Genomic DNA, 23,163 nt, shown 5'->3' with positions numbered 1-23,163 from the left:
CTTATTCAATTTGCGGAAATCAACACAAAATCGCAATTTGCCATCCTTCTTCTTAACCAAGACGACTGGAGCGCCCCATGGGCTGTTAGATGGCGATATAATGTCCGCAGCCAACATGTCTTCCACTGCCCCCCGTACGTGTTCTCGCTCCGCAGGACTCATCCGATGCGAATTTAATCGAATAGGGGCAGCATCGCCCGTCTCAATGTGATGGTAAAGCAACGAAGTGCGGCCCAAATCCAAATCATCGGAGCTGAACACATCGGAATATGTCAACAACAATTTACGCAGCGCACCACGTTGCTCCATGGACAGGGAAGAATTTCCGTCACATAAATGAGCAACCCAACGATCATCCGAACTCCTTGGCTCGGAAACCCCAGCAACAACTCCCCGGCTATGTGGACAATCATGGGTCGCAAACGCCGTAGTGGCATGTGCCACAACCGTACCGGCCGGGACACGGACGTTTTCTCCCCCCGCATTAAGCACCTGTAAAAACGGTAATTGATCCGGCCGGACGATGGTCTGTGCCCCCACTAACGCCAACCCGGTTGTTATCGTGGCGGACGGTGACAACAAGACCCCTACTGCTCCTAGCCGATCAGGCAGGGGCTTCCGATACCGCAAGGGTATAAGCATCTGTGTACCAGGTGGGATGTCCACAGATGCGACGGACAGCGCCTGCACTTGTACGGCCGAAGCAGGTCGCCCCCAGGGCGACGGCAGAAACGAGATTTGACGGCCCCCCGGCAGTTCAATACAATTCTCATTGATTTTGATCAAAATGGGCATCTTAGCCAAAAAATCGGTGCCTAACAAACAAGGAACCGCCAAAGATCTCGATATCAACACAACACCCGAGGCCGACACATCCCCAATAGATATCTTAGCATCCACCTGACCCACGATACCCATGCTACCCCCGTTCGCAGCGACGCACGACCCATAAACCGGACGCACAGCCCCCGGCGGGATGCCCAACAGATGGAAAATGACATCCGAAATAATAGTCGCAGACGCGCCGGAGTCGACCAAAATGCGTACGTCCACCCCTTGTATAGACCCCGGTACAGTGGACGAGCCCGTAGCGGCCGCGACGACTCTCCGTGCCAACTTGCGCCACTGCGTGACCGAGCGACAAGGCCCCGTCGAAGGGCATGCTTTAACCACAACGTTAGGATGGCGCAACGACGGTGATGGGTGAGGTGTAAAGCCTTGCCGAGTGTCTGGTGCGTGCCGACATGCCTGTTTCGGAGGATCTTTAGCCGACTTGACCGGTGCCGAGGCCTCCTGCTGCGGCGGAGCCGGGAAGCGGGCCCAGCAGTCTCTGGCGTAGTGGCCCCTACGCCCGCAGCGGAAACATTCGGCCTCGTTGCGCCGAAGCGCAGGCCTCGCCTCCTGACGGCCCCGTTCTGGTAGCGCCGCGCGCGGTCTCGGCCCGCCGCGTCCCGTCCATGGAGCGGAGGCGGCCGTCAGTTGTTGAGGGCCCCGGTCATCCGGAACATAGACAGCCTGCGCAGGGTTCCACCCCAGCGCATCCCCTTCTTTGACGGGCCCCCCCGTCCACGCCGTCACTTGTTTCCAGCGACGGAGGTTGAATTGCGCATCGAGACACTTAGCAGCCGTCCGGGAAGTTAGCTTCTCATGCCCACACACAGGCATGGGGATCCCTAGATCCCGAGACAGCTCCAACATTTTCCCTAATATGAGAGGCTCGAGCAGGTCCTGTGGCGTCTCAGGATAAGCTGCCATGGCCAGCTCCAGCACCGCACCCCTGAACGCCACGGGCGACTCCTCTGGTGCTCGTTGTCGTTGAGCGAATCGCCGATGCGCATCATCTGGTGGCTCATAAGCATCGGCCATTTCTTGAAAAACACCACATAAAGTTGCCTTCTTATCGGTCGTTATGGAACGGAAGAATCGGACAGATTCGTCGTCCAGGAGAGTCGGCAACACCTCCAAAGCCTCCGCATCGGTCCATCTTGCTGTGCGTACCGCCGCCAAGAAGCGGCAGGCGAACGCGCTCCAGTCCCCACCGACGGAAAATTCTTTAACCGTTGTAAGGTGGCGACTCCGACTCCTCTTCCCGCCGTCTTCCAATGGTGGTGGTTGTGATGGCAAATTCAAAATGGCGTCGGCCCGCGGCGTGGCCAAGATGGCGGTTTGGCGCCGCGGAGCGCGCAAAATGGCGGCCTCTTGCCGCGTGGGCAATGGCGGCGGCAGGACAGGCAACGTGGCGGCCCGCGGAGCACCAATTGCATCATCCATCGTCCCTGGCGCGACGAGATGGCATAGATGCGCCAGGACGTCCTTAAGTGCCTCCAGTTGTACCGCCATCGCTTGCCATCGTTGATCCGCGTCTGATGATGTCGACGGACCCGCCACCGCGCCAACATCCTCCACTCCCGTTCCCGTGGTCGCCTCAGCCGGGCTCTCCTCCACCACCCCAACAGGATCCGTGGTTGGAGGGAGTTCGTCGTCGTCGGACGAAGAAGCCGATGCAGGCGCCGGATTAACTTTCTTCCTCACTTGTTTCGACATGCCGTTGCACTTCCGACACCAGTGTAATAAACGACTGGACCACGATGTCTGGCTCAGTGTCCTTTATTCGGTTCGTGCTGTACACCCACACGGCTGTCTTTACTCTGTAGCTTCTCCACGGTGCTGACTCCAATGTCGGCCCGATCCACAACAGCAGCCCCGCTGCTGTTTCTCTCACACAGCCCCCCTTGGCTGTACTCGCTGCAACTCCTCTCTCTCCACAGCTCTGACAGCCTCGTGCTGTCTCCCTCTCTCCCTCCGCAGCTCCTCCTGGCAGCCACACCGCTGCCTCTAACACGCAGCCCTTCTGGCTGTCTCCTCTGCAGCTGCACACCACTCCGCAGCTTCCTCTTGTCTTCGGGGTTGGCTCCCGATAGCCGTCGGTGCCCCCCCCCTCTTCTCACCCGCCCGCGTGGCCTCACTCTTTTCCGCTCACACCCCGACCGCCTTCCCCTTCCCGTTTACCCGCTTAAGGACCCGAACCTTCCACCCACGTCACATGACTCCACCCCCCGTGATGTCACATCCGGAAGGTCGCTTACGCCCGCATTACAATAGTATACATATACAAGACGCGTCACTTCTGCTGTGAGTGGAAGGGAAGAGTGGAGTAATGTGTTTAAAGAAAAAGTGTATTACCCCATGAAAACACTGGGAAACCTGAAATAATTTATATGTTGTGGGCTTACTCTCAACACCGGTGTACTGAAGCATTAACTAATTGGCACGTTTTGTTTACGTGATAAAGCTTACTAAATGGGTATGTTGGGTGGTGGCAGGTTAATGACACATTTATATTTATGCAATATAACCCAAAAAAACCTTTATTATAGATGTGGGTAACAATAATTGTATTATTCCACTTCAATGCAGAAGTATTTTTCCAAAAAGTTGCTTGTCCTCCTGCCCTTTCTGAACAATAAAGCCATTGTTATTTACAATTTGACTTAATTTGTCACCAAAGCAATACATTTACATCCTGCGTCATAAAAGGGAAAACTGGTGGCATGACGGTAACTGTGCCGTGTGACCAAACACGGTGGCCGGAGTTCATACCCCGGCCATGGCTGCAACCGGTGGTGAGTGATATTGGAACTGGCCTGCAATGACCAGCATGGCGAAATATGGTCAAACAACTCCCCACGACCTGTACGGCCTTCATTCGTGTGTGTGTATGTTTAACTTCTTTCGCACTGTACATAGCCAATCATGCTAAACGGAGGTGCGGTGTATCTATATATGTATGTTGAACTTATTTCAGCCAGCTAGGGTTACGTTGGGGGCATGATACTCTGGCTGACCTGGAGACATGTGACCGGATGATACTGGAGGGGGGCCACCGGTGGAGGGGGCCAATGGGTGGTCACGTGGTCTGGAAAGAACTCTCGAGAGCCTTTGGGCAAAGGCGAGAGAGATCGAGGAGGTGGGCGGGGCGAGAGGCGGAACCAGCCCCAGCCCGGCCCGGTATAAGGGGGGCCCTGAGAGGGGCTCGGGGTTCTTACTGTTGGAGAGGCAGGAGATCCATGTCAAGCTTGAAGAAACCTCCAGCCACGCGGTCCGGGACCCAGCTTGTGGTCCGGACCGGGATCATGGAACCGTGTCTAGTTCTGCCGTAGCGTGGTTAGTTGGGTGGTTACCACCCGAGAGTGTGTTGTGTTAATAGCTTGGAGTATGTTGTGCTAAGAGTTTAATAAAACGTGTTGCCCCCAAGACAACGTCTGCGACTAAGTTGGACTCACTACACATACATACACTGCACCTCCGATTAGCATGGTTGGCTGCGTACGATGCAAAAGAAGTTCAACATTCATATGTATTTTTATGGATTTCAAATAGTTAATCTGTATTTGAAACTCCTATGTGTGTTGAATGCTTGCTGTTTGCAGTGTCTTAGATTTTGGACCATTTTGTTTGCTTATGTTTTGCCATCATCTAGACACTTTATCTTTGGTAGGTTTTCAACTACACATTTTCAATTGACTGTTGTTGCATTTGAAGGTACTGAAGATTCCAAGCTTGGCATTGGCAATAATGAGGATGAAAAGAGCAAGGTAAGGCTACCGTGAATTAATAGATGGAAATCTAAGCACAGCAGTGATATAAATAAACAAAATTGCTTTTGTATCTGAAGTAGCTTATTAATTCGTGGCGCTTAGTCTGCAAATTTATCATTAACCCTTTCCCGTTCCAAGACGTACTGCAAGTTGGAGGGTGGGTGGGTGTCCCGTTCACCGCTGAATCTTGGAACGTGCGAGCGTATTTAGCATTAATTTTATTTAGAGGCATGGTAGCACCGTTGTTTTGTAAAGACGTTATTACTCACCAGGGAGAACCCTCGTGACACGACCACCACACTCTACGATAGCTGGAGCCAAACTGTGCCACACGCCCTCTCGCATGGCCTTCTTTCGATTCCATTTCCGATTATATAATCAGAATGGAATCGTCAGAAAAACCGTTGACCTACACGTACGTCATCGGAATGGGTTCATGACAGAGACAAAGTCTGTGCAACAAATCTCTAAATATCCATTATGCTGTCATCCATTTCAATAAACATCTCCCTGAATGGAAATAATCCCTCAGAACTCCGCATTAAACGTGAAGGAATCTCACACCGGATCTGACTTGTCCTGAGAATCTCCTTCATAAATCATAAGGAACAGGGGCTTGTATTGACTTAAAGCTTTCGTGACTGCAGGAATTCATATTCTTGGATCTTACGGTAAAATCACGTAGATAGGTTCAAAGAAAATAAAAAAGAACGAAAAACTACAACGTTTCGATCGCAACAGAAGCAGTCGTCTTCAGGAAAACGGGGGTTAGCTTCCAAGGCAAACTGTTTATAAGGGTTTGAAATGGGCGTATCCCAAATGTCAGCAGCCAACGTTAATGTAAGTGGTAGGCAGCTAACCCGACGGTGGTTGGTTTTCCACCAATCAAAGGGCTGCCAGGTGAAAATTAGCATGTTAATGAGAGATTAGCTTGTTAATTAGTTGATCGCGGAGCCGCAACCAAGGGGTCGGCGTGCGAAGTGACTGTGTTAGTGTGAACCCTGTGAAAGCGCAAGTTTGAAATGGCCGTAAAGCACAACTCACATCGGAAGGTGGTAGGATAGGAACATCATAGCCAATTATGACTTGTATGTTCAGCCTGGTACATCATGGGGGGGGTGGGGAGTTGCTTACAAAGCATTTCTTATTTATGGGACCTTTTTGCCAGTATCAAAAATGATGAAAAAATAAGAATAGGTTTTACCCTTTCTGTCCATAAAACAGGTGTTGCATTGTATTTGTACTGTTTGCCTCTTGGCGTTCTCTCGTCTAACACTGGTATTGAGCCTAGGCCATAAAGAAGGCTGCTGTCTGGTTTAAGCCAATCAGTTTCAAAGACAATGCATATATTATCAGAACATGTTTTTGTGCATGTTTTGCCACAAGTGTGTGTGCTGAATGCAGACTTGATGCCTTGCAATAGGTGTCTATTTGGTGTTTGAACATCTTAACACCTCCTGTTTTATTGCCAGAAAGGGTAAAACCTATAATTTTTTCATCAAAGCATTACCTTTCCAGGACCAGTCCGTCCAAATCTGCTGCATTGCTTTGTTCTCTTCTGATTTACTCCCTTAAGATGTGGAGGTCTGGTTTGTTGGTCGTAACGAGCAATCGTTTTGCCTCGATAGGAAGGAGCGGCGACTGAATTTGGTGTGCTCAAGGTGGAGGCTGGCAACAGGGAGGAGATGAGGGAGGAGCAAGGTTGGGATGACATTTAATCAACTCAACCGCGTGATCGTAATCTCAAGTCACTCAAATAATCCAGTATTCTATCCAATGTACAACCTACATTTTCTTTTTGTACTCTTGTTCAATTAATTTGGGTGTTGTTATAGTCAGGCCTCATTTACCTTGAAAAAAAAAACACATGGCTTAGCTTTCCTATATTTTGCACTCCTATTGTTTTTTGTATTGTTGTAAATTTATGACCCCGTGCCCTTCCTGGACATCTGAAAAAAGAGCTTCATAGCTCATAAGATTCCTCCTCCATTCTAAATAAATATTCTGATAAAGATTCTGACATCCAGGGTGTGGCTGTGATCGCACGAGCCGCATGCATTCTAAGATGAGCTTTTTGTTGAGTTGTTTTCTGTCATCGGTTTTAGATACGGTAAAACCCCATAATACGTCTCTCCCTTTTACGTCATTTCGCAAATACATCGTCGCTTTATTAACACGGCTACCCACTTTGTATCGCCTCAATCCAAACACACTCTTAACGTCGCTGACAGCATCGTCGGCCGTCCTTACTCGTTTTCCGTCGCCTCTCGGCATCCGCCTCCACCTACCCTGCACACAAACTACTTTATGTCGCGTGTAAAGAAATGTACAGTCGAATACAATATATTATTCACGTACAATATATGACGTTTTTATAGTGTACTCTTTCTGTATAATTTATGTTAAAGTTTACTGTTGTACACTAGTCTTGAGTACAATATTTTCAGTAATTTAATGTAATGTTGTGGGTATGTCTAGGATGAAGATGCACACATTAACACAGCTTCACTATTGCCTCTGTTGTCTTAACTACCTCGCCTGCTATATATGAGGTCATGGGTTCGATACCGACACCTGTATATTTAGAGTTTGTATGTTTCTCTCCCTGTGGTTGTGTGAATTTTCCTCCGGGTCCACCAGTTTTTCCCTCCACATTTAGAAACATGCGTTTAAAGTATTTGGCTGATAAGCCACTTCATTGAGCTATAATTTCTGGCCAGGTCGCTTCTGAAAAAAAGCTACATAGCTCAGTGGGTCTTACCTGGTAAAAAAAATTATAGTTTAGCTCATGTGAAAAAATTACTTTGATTACATCGTTTCGATATTCGCCGTCGCACCTTTGAGGAACGCATCCCCCGACATAAACGGGGGTGTTACTGTCGTATGTTTACAGTGGGAGCAGTGAGTGCTGTTGAAGTGAAGTTTAAACGTACTCACCGAGTCACTTCAATAAGGTCTTTGGCCATCCAACTTTCCTAATTTCGTGTCACGCTTCCATAATTGACGTGGTGCCAGCAACAGAAATAACAGTTGCACCAAGATTCCATATTCACTGAATGGGTTGGAAATCAAAGTTAAAACTTTGCTGCACTTGTTAATGCCATTTTTGTGGATATGAGGCCCATGATGTTCAGGCACACATGCATGACCCAGGGAATATTTTTTACAATGGGTATGAACACTGATGTCCCACACAATTTGAACAGTATTTTTAACTTTACGTGAGAGAATGTGGCGCAGGGTTGTTAGGTATGTAGCCAACCATCTTAATCGGGCGTAGTGTCGATATGCACATTTAGGAACATCTGCTGTGTCATTATTACTGTTTGTGGGATAGCCTAGCCATGATTTATGAAGGGCGTTTATGCATTGCTGCCAAAGTGCATTGTTTGCCAGTTTTGGTTTGCCTCGTAATTTGAGTTCATGGAATTTTTTACTCCTTTGTAGATCACAATTTTGAACTCAATTATTCATGCACAACAATTTCATGGCAACATTTCTAAATTCAGGACACAATTTTTTTTTTTATCAGATGCTGTCTTGCTTGTTATACCCCCTCCCGACCAAATAGAAAATGCGCAGCTGTTAAGGTTCGGACATTTACTGTTTCCTTGGTTAATCCCGCACTGCCAATACCAATACCCGCCATTCGCCACTCAGTGACGGTGATGTCACCATGGCGCCTATGCCAGGCCACGTGAAGTGTCGAAGGCTCACTGCTGAGAGGTCACCCAGCAGGTGCCATAGGTTGACCGACTGACTGGCAGATGAGCACCACCTGTGCCCCCTACCCTGCCAACACTGCAAGCAGTTGTGCACCTGCGACCACAACTGGTCTTTGTCATTGACGAATGTTTTGTGTACTATGTATGCTCTCTAATAACTCCAGCCACACGCTGTCTGTTACTCTGATCAGGTGAGGAGCAAGAAAATATGTCCAGCAGAAGCAAGGCGGAGACTCCTGCGGAAGCCCTAGGCTTGTCGGCCTTGCCAGATGCCAGCATCACTGCAACGGCTGCTGCTGCTGCTCTCATTGCAGCTGCTGCCAAGGCCAAGGTATTGCACTCGTCGCACTGTTCAACTCCACTGTCTCTCCCCGGGTCGTTTTATGCGTGGCAATAAAAAAAAACTCTGTGGGTGGAACCACAGCGGAGAGAGAGAGGCTGCATCTTGGCCAGAACGTGATCCACGTTTCTCCAAGGCGGCGATGCAGATTTCTGCTATTACGAGTGAGCAGCAAAAGTATGTATATATGTCTGTTCAACTTCTTTTTCGCACCGCACGTAACCAACCATGCTAATCGGAGGTGCGTTGAACGGACAACAAACTGAATCGGACGGGAAGCCTCATCTTCACCCACTACAGTTGGGTCCGTCCAACTGTGGCCAGGCAGACATTGTATTTGACTCATTTGCATCGAGCATTAAACGGCCAACCCACTACACTCTCGTTCTATCCCATGAGGACAAGAGTATTGAGGGAGAAAAATAAATCATGGGATTCAACCATGGCGTAAAAAAAAACAGCACCAGAGTTTGAGCCACACTGACTGACAACTTGGTCTGTCTCAGCCTAGCCCATCCTTGCCTGACATTCACGGGGAGTCCTGAAAAGTCTATTGGTGAACAATGTGGCCCAAACCTCCACTGGAGGAGGTGACTATATCGGCAGTCATCATCGTTTAACGGTGGCCCATTTAACATTCATAAAATACGTTTTTTTTGGGGTAAGATCGCCTATATATAAATGTGTTGTTAAACCTGCCACCACCCAGCACAGCCCAATTATTGAGGCTGTCACGTAAACAAAACGTGGAAATTCGTTACTAGTTCAGCACACTGGTGTGGTGGAGAATAAACCCACAACATTTATATTTCGAGTATCGTGACAGTTTGCCGGTAATTACGAGGCAACAGACAGAATTTTGGAGAAATCCTCCTCCTGTTTCGGTCTTCAAACAACGTGTTGCGTTGTTTCGCTTATATTAGCATTTACCCGTACGATGCCGTGCTATTTGTATTTTTTTTGGCTCCTATGTATTGCTCACTTCAATATTTATATTTTTGGTATCCTTGTTTTTCCGCTTAAAGCAACTGGCAGCTGTAGAGGAACGCAAAATCAAGTCACTGGTGGCGCTGTTGGTGGAGACCCAAATGAAGAAGCTCGAGATCAAGCTGAGACATTTTGAGGAGCTGGAGACCATCATGGACCGTGAGCGGGAGTCGGTGAGTCACTTCTCATTGTCTCCTGGCAGGTGAAAACGGTCGCAGCGATACACCCCCCTCCCCCAGTTTTCGTCGGAGGGGGGGGGGTTTGATGCTTTCCTGAAAGGTGCAACGACGAATATCGAAACTACGTCAATGAAAGCGATATATCGGGAGACGTAGCCTGCATGCCACGAGAGCTAAGCAATACAACGGAGGGTACGGTGATGCTGTCTGTTAATGCACGTGTAGTAGCATTCACGACTCTTGGATGCCGGAGTTGGAGGCACACGGGTTTATTACACACAGCACGGTTCTGGCATACAACACTAGAGGGGGTGTCGGCCCCCTCACCCGGCTAGCTGGGGATACACGCGCTAGCTACTTTCTAGCCTGCCTCCTAGTCCTCCTCTAACGGGCTAGGGGAGGCTATCTGGCCCGACACTGGTAAGTCGGGCCCGGTACCCTGAGTCCCAGACCAGTGCTGACAGGAGCACCGGCTCTGGATCTCGGGACCACGCCGCTGGCTCGGTCCTGTTCGGCCCTGATAAGGACGGCGAACCAGGGGAGTCCAGGGCTCTAGCTAAGACGTCTTCAGTCTTCACTGGTTAGCTTAACAAGAACCCCGAGCCCTCCGATACATCCCCTTTTATACCCAACCCCCTGCTGAGGGGTGGGGCCCCCCCCGGGGTGCCTGGCGCGGACGTCATAGAGAGCACCTCCCCGTGCACTCACGTAGCCCCGCCCACTGTGTTTGTTTGCCCTAAGCTGCCATGCATAACGGGCTCTCTCTCTAACACCCCTACATCACCCCCCCCCCCGCATAGCTTGCAGCCGTCCCGGCTGCCAACACACAAAAAAAAACGACAATAAAAGCGCATTTACCCCCTGACCGCGCGTGTGCCTCACTATTTTTCAACAATAACAAGAACAACAACAAGAACACAACAAGAACGCAACAGCGAGAAGAGAAACAACCCGACGCACCCCCCCCGAATAAATACGAATTCCGTAAAAACAGCCTATATACAATTTGCAGGGAATCCACCACACACACAACACATGGCGAACCCAACATATGTACATCCAATGAGCAGGGAACACACAACACACAATGAACACAACCTATGTACACATCTTCCGGCCTCACAACAGTCTGCGCATTTTAGCGCGCGTCCTTGCAGCGGGTCCCTCACACGGGGTAACCCCGGGTGGCGGACCGTCAGGTGGCAACTGTCCGTCTTGGAGTGAGTCCTCATCCGACGCCGCTTGACCCTTGGCATCCCCAGGAGGGGTGATCGGGCGTGAGCCCGTCACTCCTGATGCACCTGGAGGTGGCACAGCCGGCAAGGCCTTAGATGAGAGCGACGGAGACGGACTCAGTGAGTCGGTCGACCCCCCACATGTTTGGCCACGCGTGTGTGAAGTGGGGATGTGTACCGCAACGAAGGGTTTTAATCTAGAGGGGTGCACGAACCACCGCCGCTTCCCCCATTTGATGCGCACGCACTGCGGCCGCAAAACCTCGACCACCTCCACAGGGCCCCGCCACGGTCGCACCAGCTTAGAGGAGGTTGCAAGTGGCACCTGGGGACAGTGCAGCCATGCCTTGTCCCCCGGCTTCCACTACAGCATGTGCGCCCGACCCAGTCTGAGCCGCTCATTCGCTTTCTGACGGAGGTCAGAGTTTTGCATGGCAGCATCCCGTGCCTCTGTTAATTTGGCCAGATTAAATTTTACATGGTCAGCCAATTTAGTTTTTCCCTGCGGCGCGGGAATCTGCAGCTGGGCACGAACAGGCGGGTCAGGTTCGCGGCCGTACATGAGGTAGAAGGGGGAAAATCCCGTAGCTGCATGGGGGGCCATTCGGTATGCCGCCAAGACCCCTTGAATTTGCAGGTCCCAATCGGTCTGTGAGTCCGAAACCTACTGTGACAACATTGACGTGATGGTGCGATGCAGATGCTCGACCATCCCGTCAGTTTGCGGGTGATACGGGGAGGTACGAATTTTCTTCGTGCCCAGGAACACACAGACTTGTTGGAGTAGTTTGCCGGAAAAATTTCTGCCCTGGTCGGTCAGCAGCCGCTCCGGAGCACCTTTGTCCAGGACGTATCCCTGAACAAAGGCCTCCACGATGGCTGCTGCCGACTGGTTGGCAAGGGGCCAGGCCATAGGCCAGCGCGTAAAATACTCCACACCAGTCAACAAATATCTATTGCCCCTGGGGGTGGCGGGGGATGGGCCCAAAATATCCAGGGCGACAAGCTCATTTATTCTGGACACTTTGATTGATTGCAAGGGTGGGTTAGACTCCCGTGCCGGCGGTTTTCGTTGCGCGCACCGAGGGCATGACCCCAATAAATCCCCGACATCCCTCGTCATGCCTGGCCAAAAAAAATCACGTTGTAGCAAGGCGAGGGTCTTTTGGGTCCCCAGGTGTAGGAGGCGCTCGTGAGCGGCCCACACCACCTTGCCCCGCAACCCAGAAGGGACCACCAGCCGGCGTCGATGGGATTTCCCGTCCCAATGCATCAGCAGACCTTGCACCATTTCCCATGCGTTGGCACCACCCCTCCCCCGCCCAGCACCGCCGACGCGACGATGCCACCCGAGGAGGGAGGTATCCTCCATCTGGAGGCGCCCCCATTCAGTGACGGGCAACCCCAACAGGGAATATTTTCCCTGTTGTGCGATCGAATTAGTAATCAATGTTTCGTCGTCGTCGGCGGCCGCCAAGACCGGAACCGATATGTCCCCCGGAGGCCTGCAACGTCCAGACCCCAGGAGGCATGCACATTCGGAGGTGGTTGGCATGCGCGACAGAGCGTCCGCATTGGTGTGACGAACGCCCTTACGGTAGGTGGTTTCAAAATCAAAGTCCTGGAGAATCTCCAACCATCGAGACAATTGTCCCGATGGTTGTTGAACTCGCAGGGCGTACTGTAGTGCCGCATGATCTGTGCGGACGGTGAAATGCCGACCGTACAGATATGGGCGGTACTGTTGGATGAAATAGACAATTGCCAACAGTTCCCGACGGGTGACACAATATCTCTGCTCCGCAGGAGCACCCCTGCTCCGCAGGAGCACCCGTTCCACGCCGTAAACCACCTTGGAAAGCACGCCCCCAATACCCGTGTTGCTCGCATCGGTGTCAAGCAAAAAGGGCTTAGAAAAATCGGGGTAAACCAAGGGAGGAGCTTTCACCAGAGCGTCCCGAAGGGAGCGGAAAGCAGCCTCCTCCTCCTGTCCCCAGTGGATCCGAACCCCTTTTGACGTTAAAGCGTGTAGGGGTTTCGCAATCGTCGCAAAATCCGCGACAAACTGTCGGTAATAGGACGCGAAGCCAATGAAACTCCTGACCTCCCCCACCGAGGTGGGAGTCGGCCAGGAGCTGACGCACTGCGTTTTGGCGGGATCGGTAGCAATACCTGAGCGTCCCACGATGTGTCCCAAATAACGCACCAATTCGCGTAATAGATGACATTTTTGGGGTTTGAATTTCAAATTAGCAGCCCGCATCTTTTGGAAAACCGCCCGCAACCTCTGGAGATGTTCGTCAAATGTTTTACCAAAGACGATAACGTCATCCAAATAAATCAAGCACGAGTCCCATTGCAATCCAGCCAAAACTAATTCCATCAAACGCTGGAAAGTTGCCGGCGCTGAGTGGAGTCCCATCGGCAACCGGTTGAATTGGAACAGGCCCGTGCGGTGTACGGAAAGCAGTTTTAGGCTTTGAATCATCGTCCAGAGGAAGCTGCCAGAATCCCGAAAGTAAATCCAATGTGGAGAAGAATCGCGCTCCCGCCAAGGCGTCAAGCGATTCGTCCATCCGTGGGAGCGGGTATGCGTCGGCCACCGAAATTTTGTTAAGGCGCCGAAAATCAACGCAAAACCGCAACGAGCCGTCCTGTTTCTTAACTAGGACGATCGGCGCTCCCCAAGGGCTGGTGGAAGGAGAAATGATGTCGGCGGCTAACATGTCATCAACAGCCGATTTGACATGGTCCTTTTCGGCGGGACTTAACCGAAAAGGATTCTGGCGTATCGGCGCGCTGTCACCCGTATCAATATGGTGACGCAGCAGATGAGTGCAGCCCAAATCGTATTTGTCCCGACTGAAAACGTCGGAAAATTCCCGCAGTAGTGCTTTAAGTTGGTGACGCTCTGAATTTGACAGGTCCGTCGATCCCGCACAAAGCGCCTCGAGCCACCCTTCATCGCTGTCCGAATGTGATCGCGGCGCAGAGACAGCGCTCACGTGATTCGCGACGGGTTCCTCACAGGGCACCGGCGTTGCGTGAGCAAGCACGGTCCCCTGTGGGACCACCACCGTCTGCGAGCCCACATTGAGGACCGCGATGAAGGGGTCTCCGTCCCCTCTTACTATGGTCTGGGCCGGAAGTAAATGAGGTCCACTCACCCCGGCCCTAGACGGCCCCAGCAGAACCCCCTGGGCCCCAATGCCCTTAGCGAAGGGCCGCCGAAGTTTCAAAGGAATCAACATTTGTGCCCCCGGAGGAACGCGCACCGTTCTATCTACGAACGCCTGCACCGTCGCGAACGCCGTCCGACTCGTAACGGGGGATGGCAGAAACGCCATTCGTCGGCCCGACGGGAGCTCAATGCATCCCTGGTCGATTAATATCCTAATCGGCATTTTGGCCAGGAAGTCTGTCCCCAGCAGGCACGGAACCGCCAGCGAGGAGGACACAAAAATCGGCCCAGACAATTTAATATTCCCGACACAAATTTGGGCTCGAATTTGTCCAATGATGCCAAGTGAGCCCCCATTCGCAGCATAGAATGGCACGTTAACGGGCATCAAAGGGCGGCTCTGGACAGGGAGAATATTGTAAATCAATTCCGAAATAATGGTCGCCGATGCTCCCGTATCGACCAGAATGCGCACCTCAACCCCGTCGATGTGCCCCACAACGGCCGACGACCCCGACGATGCGGCTACAACACGATGGGCCAACATGGACCACTGGCTGGGTTCGATATGAGTACCCAGAGTGGTGCGTGTTGGTGCGATGGTGCGCGATATCGACCCCCCATTTGCTGCGGTGTTTGAGTGTGTGACGGGCGTGTGCGTGGGCCAAACATGGGGGTGCCGCGACTCGCTGGGTTATGATGATGGAGCTTGGGAAGAGGGCCGGCGTCCCGTCGAGGTGTCGTCTCCCGCTGCCGAGGAGAGCGGCACCCCGAGGCGACATGGCCCCGGATGCCGCAGTTGTAACAGCGCGGGAGCGCTGGCGACGACGATGGATGGTCGAGATGGCTCGAACCGCCCCGGTCCGCCCGTACTCCCGCTCCCTGCTGCCGTTGATGGTCGATGGCGCAAATCTCTTCCGCCGGGAGGGTGGCTGCAGCCACGGCACGCCCGCTCGCCGCCTTGCTGGCCTTCCGTCGTTGCGCGAGCAGGTTTGCGTGGAGGAGTCGTGCCGCTTGGAGGGAGCACATCTCCGCGTCGTCTTGTGCGACGATGACGATATCCAGGTCGTCCGCCAGCAGGAGTATCTTTTCCGTAACCATGGCGTCGACCCCTTCGATGTCCATCCGTGGAAAGGCCGCCTTCGCCAGTGCCAGGAGGCTTGTGCGGTACGCCAGGGGCGACTCCTTTGCCCCCCGCTGGCGATCGTAAAAGAGTTGGCGACAGTCCGACGGCGGACCGTAGACTGCAGCCAGCAGCTGCATCGCCGTCTGCAGCGTGGAGCGCCTCTCCTTCGGTGCCGATGTTAGAGTGGCGAGGGCGTCGCTGTCGAGGAGTGCCGGCAGCGCGCGGAGAGCCTCGGCGTCCGTCCACTGTGCCATTTCCTGGTGAGCGAGGAAGCGCCGCTGGAAGCCGCCCCAGTCGCCTTCCTCGCCCACAAATTCTTTGAGTGGAGGTAGTCGCTGATGTAACGCAGCGGCTGCCGTGGAAGGTCGCACTCCCCCGTCCCCCTCACCCGGCTCTGCCTCGGCGCGAACAACCGATGGCATCGCCGGTCGCACCCATGGTGACGTGCCGTCCATTGGTGATGACGCGGCAGGTACTGTATGCCCGCCGTTGGACTTGATGCTCAACCCGGCCACGCCCTCAACAGCAGCTGCGGCGATGGCGGGATTTTCAAAGTGGTGCTCCGCCGAAATGGCGGAAGGCGCTGTGGTCGCCGGCTGCCGTCGCCCCGTGGCGGTCCAGCAGCCCCCAGCTGTGTGATGTGGTCCAGCATGGCGGCAGCGGCGTACAGCAGCTCCGCCAGCTTAGCGTGCGCCTCCCTCAGCCCCTCTGTCGATGGCTCCCCATTCTCCTGTTGCTGCGGTGTGGACGCATCCGACCCCGACTGCTCCGTGTTTTCTTCAGCCGTCCCGGGCTCCCCGACTGCAACGGTGTCCTCCCCCTCCGGTACCCTGACTCGAGCTGTCCGGCGCGTGTCCATGTTCGTAGATCTTTACTTCTGACACCAGATGTAGTAGCGTTCACGACTCTTGGACGCCGGAGTTGGAGGCACACGGGTTTATTACACACAGCACGGTTGTGGCATACAACTCTAGAGGGGGTGTCGGCCCCCTCACCCGGCTAGCTGGGGATACACGCGCTAGCTACTTTCTAGCCTGCCTCCTAGTCCTCCTCTAACGGGCTAGGGGAGGCTATCTGGCCCGACACTGGTAAGTCGGGCCCGGTACCCTGAGTCCCAGACCAGTGCTGACAGGAGCACCGGCTCTGGATCTCGGGACCACGCCGCTGGCTCGGTCCTGTTCGGCCCTGATAAGGACAGCGAACCAGGGGAGTCCAGGGCTCTAGCTAAGACGTCTTCAGTCTTCACTGGTTAGCTTAACAAGAACCCCGAGCCCTCCGATACATCCCCTTTTATACCCAACCCCCCGCTGAGGGGTAGGCCCCCCCCCGGGGTGCCTGGCGCGGACGTCGTAGAGAGCACCTCCCCGTGCACTCACGTAGCCCCGCCCACTGTGTTTGTTTGCCCTAAGCTGCCATGCATAACGGGCTCTCTCTCTAACACCCCTACATACGCATCTTCATCCTAGTCGTACCCACAACGTTACATTAACTTCGTAAACAAACTATACTCAACACTAGTGTACAGCGGTAGACTTTAGCACAAATGATACAGATACAGTACAATAAAAAAAAAACATCAAAATGCCAGACATTAATAATATATTGTACTCGATAATGCATTTCTGTATGCGCGACGCAAAGTAGTTTGTGTGCAGGGTAGTGGGTGCAGATGAAGGCTGAGAGGTGGCGAATAACGAGAAAGGACAGATGACGATGCTGTCAGCGATGTTAATGTGCGTTGAGGCGACGCAAATCAGGTTGCGGTGTTAATAAAGCGACGCTGTATTTACGAAACGACATCAAAGGGGGAGACGTAAATTGGGGTATCACAAGTATAGTAAATAGATCAGCGTCTCGTAGAGAAAACCTTAGAAAATCAGTTTGACGGAAAGAGTGATCAGTTGGTACGAGAACTGGTTCAGGATGAAAGGTTATTGATAATTCCTAGAAGGCAAAAGATGTAGATTGGGCGTATATTAAGAGGGGAGGAAAGCTTGCTTTACAATTTGGGAACATATAAAGTAGTTTTGAAACTAATTTTGACATTGTATGTGAAATGTAGCAAACATATACAGGCGGTCCGGGCTTTAAGGATGTCACAGCGCGTTCCTAGAAAGCCAGTCATAAATCGGCCCCTATTTTCCCCATAGACAGTAGAAGCAGTAGAAACATCATTTGCCGATGTGTTTTTTCGTTTTATCAGCCATATTTAAGAGGGTTTATTTAATAGGTACAAGTCCATACAAAACACTTAGATAATAACAAAGCTCCACGCCAAGTCACATCGGAAACTGGACTGACTGTTCAAATCCGTTCTGAATAGTGTCAGAAAGTGCGTCGTGAATCCAGTTTCTGCGTCGCAAACCGATCCATGGTGGCATTGTGTAAACGTTGTAAATCGGACTGTCGTAAATTGGAGACCACCTGTACACATAAAACTGCAGGATATTGCATTGATGTATGGTGTGTGTTGAAATTAAAGCTCCCCGCGCTTGCGTGCGCCCCCATGTACCTGCTTTTTGTGAGTGAAGCTGGAATATCAACGGCAACAGCTTCTCTCGGATCGCAGCACCTTTCACTTGGAGCAGATAAAGCTGGCCGAGCTGCGTGCAAGGCAACTACAGCAGCAGCAATTGCAGCAGCAGCAGACTTGTGGACAGACAGGAGAGCACATTGGAGCAGTGCACACTCAAGGTAGCAAACAAATAAGCTTGTAGCTGGATGCCGTGCGGCCAAGACTGTTATCTGTTGTTGTTGGTTCCCTTCGGTGTGTTAACCCCGTCTGGTCAAGAAACCACTGTGAAAACATCATACCTCACCCGAGCCCAAGGACAGAATATTTTACCACAAAGATTGGGCAAAATGGTGTGCTCCCCACGTTCATCCAGCAACCCAACACCTGACAATTGCCGTCTGTCGTATTTTCGGTCCCTTTGAAGAATGACATTTCATAGGAAAAAATGTATTATCAAAAGTGAATCATGGGGATTGTTTGATCATACTTCACAATGCTGGTCAATGCGGGATGGAGGAATAAAAAAAATCATTTTCAATACCTTGGGGTCATAACAAGCCAGAGTCCCCACTTTTTCTGTTATGATGCATAGTATGGCATGTATGTATGTCGAACTTCTTTCGCACTGTACGTAGCCAACCATGGTAATCGGAGGTATGGAGGAAGGACGACAGTCTTAACACCTAAGATGTAATGAGACTCATCCACATAAACGCATCAACTTTTTTCGCACCTCCGATTAGCACAGTTGACTACGTATCGTGCGAAAGCAATTCAACATACATACATTCACATCATTAGGAATAATATGATTTGAACTACACGAATCTTACACTGTAAACTATCTTAAAATGATGCCTACCGTGCTTGACTCGTGTTGTAAGGAACATCCGTGTTTTTTACATCGTTGACAATGGCACTGACCACTTAAGCACGTTGTCGTGATTAGGTTTCCCTAATAGAGCACGCTGCTGAACTGTGAACGAAGTTTAAATTGAGTTCAAACGCACATTGTGGTGCTTCTTGTTGATGTGTTGTTTTCTCACTTCCTCCTGCAGATCAACCGTAGCGCTTGGGGAGGAGAGTCAATTCCTGAAGCTGTTGACAAATATACACTGCATTGTTGATGTATGTTCAAGAGGCTCAGAAATGGACACAGCCTGTGACTGATTGTAGCCAGATTTGTTTGTAACACTGTTCCGGAAATTATTTTGGCAAGCCACATCCACTTATTTTGTCCTAATTTTTAAAAAGTTGTTTAAGGGAGAATAGGAAAAAAAGGGGACGGTAATCTAGGATTATTACCAAAAAGCAAACCTTGTACTGTTGTGGTAGTGCCGTACGCCGGTAATCTCTCCTCCCTGAGCCAGCCTGAAAGTGTTCTCTGAACAAAATTTGAGTGCGGCCCTGGACACAGCGTAACCCAAGTTGCTCAATTGTAAATGGTTCATTTTATTACATTCCTCGTGTAACTTGACCTCTTGTTGTAAAATTGAGGCTTGTAAAAATGATTTAAAGTATGACGAACAGCCTTTGTGTAAAGCAAGGTGGTAAGTGTGTTTTTGTAAGGATTGGTACAAATGAATTTTGTGAATTAATGATGTGGCACATTTACCCTTTTATAGGATGTGGCAGATGTTATCCACTCAAGTTGCATAAATTCAGGGTAGGGGCACGGCACGGTTCAGATTGTGTGTATGCAAACTGTTTTTACATCTTGTATATTTTTTACGCAAAATCAAATGTTTGTCTTCTCTCCGTAATGAAATATGAGACGGGTTAAGACACCTACCCTAATTTAAGTGAAATCTGTGAGCCAGTGTTTTTGTTAAGGTTGTGCTGTTTATTCATATTCATTAAAGCAATGTTAACGTCTTCAGATACCAGACGTGACGTAAGTGAGTGAAGCCGTATCCTGTCAACTCCTACATCATTTTAGCATGACTTGAGCATTTTAAATGTGCATCTATACAGTTTAAACTATATTTTAGTTTACGAGGTAAGGCCCACTGAGCTATGTAGCGCTTTTGCAGAAGCGACCTCGCCACAAACGATAGCTCAACAAAGTGGATTATCAAGTGGAAATGTATTACAGCCAAATACCCTAAACACGTGATGTGGATTCTAAATGTGGAGGGAAAAACAGGACCCGGAGAAAAATCCACTTGACCACGGGAAGAACACGCAAACTCCAATATCCAGGCGTCAGTGTCGGTATCGACCCCCTGTGTACCAGGCGATATACTTAACATTTCACCACCCACACCATAGAGTAATAATATGCCGGTTGGTATTCTTTGTATTGGCTGAGAGCCCATACGCTTTCTCAAAGGATGCATTAAATTACAGATCCACACTGTACCCAGAACAAAAGGTGAATAACAAACTCTTGCATATTGCTAACAAGACCACAGTTACTGAAATGGTGGTGTTTAATATACAAGTAATAATGTTTTTTTACGTTAATAAGTAAACTGTACAGTGACTTATAACTGAAATTATGTTGTAGCTTAATTTGTCGTGTTTTTATTTATATATTTTAGTCTTATACGTGTAAACTATACCATTTTACATGTAGCAAATGCTACGTGAACCCAGTGGTAACGTGCCTGTTCTCGAGGCATAACTTCCGTGCCTCTTGCTACTTTCGTAGCCGGTGCCTGACTTGCAGAAGCTGTTGTACCTCCTCCCATCCTTCACGTGACCCACGTCGTCATCAAGCTGGCTCAGCCATCCAGTCATCGTGACCCTAATCCATTCTCTGGGAGCCCCCCCCCCCTCCATATGGTCTTCAGATCCACATCCCTAGAGATTCCACGGTCTCATTAAGAGTCCGCATTTCTTTTGGAGTTCCCTTACGCCAAATCACCGTGCTGCTTTGTTATGGTAATAGGTGCAGTGCTGCAAGTTTATTTTTAATGGTGTTGAAATGCGTTTTGTGAGCAAGGATTGACGCACCCTCCCAACTTCTGGGCAACCCATGAGCACCAATCGGCCTTCCTGCACTAAGGGGCCGCCCATAAATGACGTCACGCACCTAGGGGGGGGGGTCAGACTTTTGTGACGAGGGGGGGGGGGTGAGAAATGTGACGTCACATCAAAATGCGCAACTTTAAATAAATATAGAATTCAACGTTTTTGGGTTAGATCACGTTATTTATAAATGTGCCGTAACCCTCCACCACCCGACACGGCCAATCAGCAAAAAAGTGTCACGTTGACAAAAGACAAATAGTTCACTACTTTCGCCCACCGGTGTGTTGAAGCGTGAAACGACAACATTTACAATTGTTGAGTACGACGTTTCGCTGGTAATTGTGATTTAAAAGTTTTTATTAACTTCTCAGCGAAAATAACAAAGAAACCCAACGAAAGCAACACTTGGAGTAACACTCCATCCCAGGCGTCTCGACAGGCCCCTTCCAATCTTCATCCCATCCGCGGGCGCCCCCACCTACAATACAACAAAGGCCAGCCACCGCAACGCCCACCACCCCGCGCCCCCCTTCCCCACCGTCGCCACCACCATTCACCCTCGCAACGCTCCTTCGCATCGCCCTCCCCCCCCCCCCCATGTCTGGGCATTCCTCACCTGCACACCTCAGTAGGCCAGTTAAATACGCACGGCCACCCCTCACCGTCCCTTCCCCATACCCACGGGCCCTCCCTACCCCATCCTGGGTAGGGGCCACCTCCACTTTACGCCCGTGGCCCTGTGTCCCAACCTTGCCCGGTCCACTTCCATCACCCTTTCCAGCAACCTCCTCGCCCATTGACGTACCCCCACAGGCAGCATAGGGGACCCGTCCAGCTCCTTTCTGCGCGCCCCCCACAAAGCCTCCTTCGTCGCACCTATTATGGCCCACGCCCGGTCTCTGTCTCCCTCCCCCACCCCCCTCAAGGCACCCCACAATGTCCTGCTCAGTCACCTACGCCGGGTAGTACCGGTTCAGCAGCGGGCCGTTCCTCCATACCTCCCGCGCAAAGGGGCACCTCACCATTGCGTGTACCGCATCCTCATCCTTGCCGCAACCTCTCGGGCATTTGGGGGAGTTTGCTAATTGGCGGGCGAACATGAAGCTCCTTGTCTCTAGCCTATCCCGCACCGCTAACCATGACAAGTCTCTTTGCTCCTTTGTGAGTGCCTTTGATGCGGTGTTCTTCCATACTTGCCAGTATACTGCTCTCTTTACCCCTGCCACCTCGCAGGCCTCCCCTTTATTCACTTCTGCCATCACTTTCTTGGGGGTCCATGGGCCCCTTTCCTGGTGCAAGCCATACTCCTTTATGTAATCCCCCACCACCGTATGCAGCCATCCCTGTGGCCAGGCCAGAGGCGTGCCCCTCGTCAGCTGGGACATCCCGAGCCCCCTCATTAACCACTCCAGACGGTACCTCAAGTAGCAGGCTGCCTTCCCCCGGGGTGCTTCTGAGTAGAACAGCCTCAGCGAGTTGCACACAAAGGTTGAGAGCAGGACCCGCGCCACATCTGGGGCCCCCCTCCCCCCGTTCTCTACACATTTGCACATCGCTACCCTCTTTACCCTATCCATCCCCCCCCCAGATGAACCTAAATAATGCTGACATCAGGCTCCTTATCGCCCCCTTGCCTGGTGGGTATACATATGCTAGATAATTAAGGGTCGGCATCACCTCCGTCCTCACTACCATGAACCTTCCATCGACAGCTTCCTCCCTGCCCACCTTCGCAGCTGCTCCCTCACCTATCCTATCTTCCTTCCCCAGTTCCTCTCCGCTGACTTCTCTCGACAGAAGTCTATACCTAATATCCTGACCTCCTCTGTCCTCATCTCCAGCTCTGGGGCCGCCCCTCGAACAGTCTCGAGTCTCCAAAGACCATCAGCGCACTTTTCTTGGCGTTTACCTTCAAACCAGAGGCCCATCCGAATCGTCTCGTCTCTTCCCCGGCCCCCCATACCGATGCCACGTCCCTGCAGAGGATGACCACGTCGTCCATGTACAGCACTACCTTCCCCTGTTCCTTGTTCCCTGGCACTGTCACTCCCCTGATCCCCTGGCTATTCCGTATCGCCTGTGCGAGAGGTTCCATGCCCATTACAAACAGCACTGGGGACATCGGGCAACCTTGCCTTACCCCCGACTCCACTAAGATCGTCTCTGAGAGTTTTCCGTTCACCATCACCCTGGTCCTGAGTCATTGGTATATGCATCTCACCCATTCCACCAGGGGCCCCCTCACTCCCATTTTGTCTAGCACTGCAAAGACGTACTCGTGTGAAAGCCGATCGAATGCCT

At 51.3% G+C, this 23,163-nt stretch overlaps 1 protein-coding gene across 2 annotated transcripts in view; it reads left to right on the top strand.

Moving 5' to 3' along the window:
* LOC144736639 (SWI/SNF complex subunit SMARCC2-like) overlaps positions 1-19,784 on the top strand; it is a 109,898-nt gene extending 90,114 nt beyond the window's left edge. For both annotated transcript variants that reach the window (XM_078619209.1, XM_078619207.1), the window contains 6 exons: positions 4,543-4,595; positions 6,227-6,299; positions 8,515-8,654; positions 9,689-9,823; positions 17,903-18,065; positions 18,945-19,784. In XM_078619209.1, the coding sequence (XP_078475335.1) occupies positions 4,543-4,595; positions 6,227-6,299; positions 8,515-8,654; positions 9,689-9,823; positions 17,903-18,065; positions 18,945-18,955 (575 nt within the window). In that variant the 3' untranslated portion in view covers positions 18,956-19,784. The remainder of the gene's footprint in view (positions 1-4,542; positions 4,596-6,226; positions 6,300-8,514; positions 8,655-9,688; positions 9,824-17,902; positions 18,066-18,944) is intronic.
* The last annotated feature ends 3,379 nt before the right edge of the window (positions 19,785-23,163 follow it).

Source organism: Lampetra planeri, chromosome 62, assembly GCF_965212315.1.
Source record: "Lampetra planeri chromosome 62, kcLamPlan1.2.h2, whole genome shotgun sequence".
Taxonomy (NCBI): domain Eukaryota; kingdom Metazoa; phylum Chordata; class Hyperoartia; order Petromyzontiformes; family Petromyzontidae; genus Lampetra; species Lampetra planeri.
Note: the sequence above shows the minus strand (reverse complement) of the source record. Positions and strands in the feature narration are given on the sequence as shown.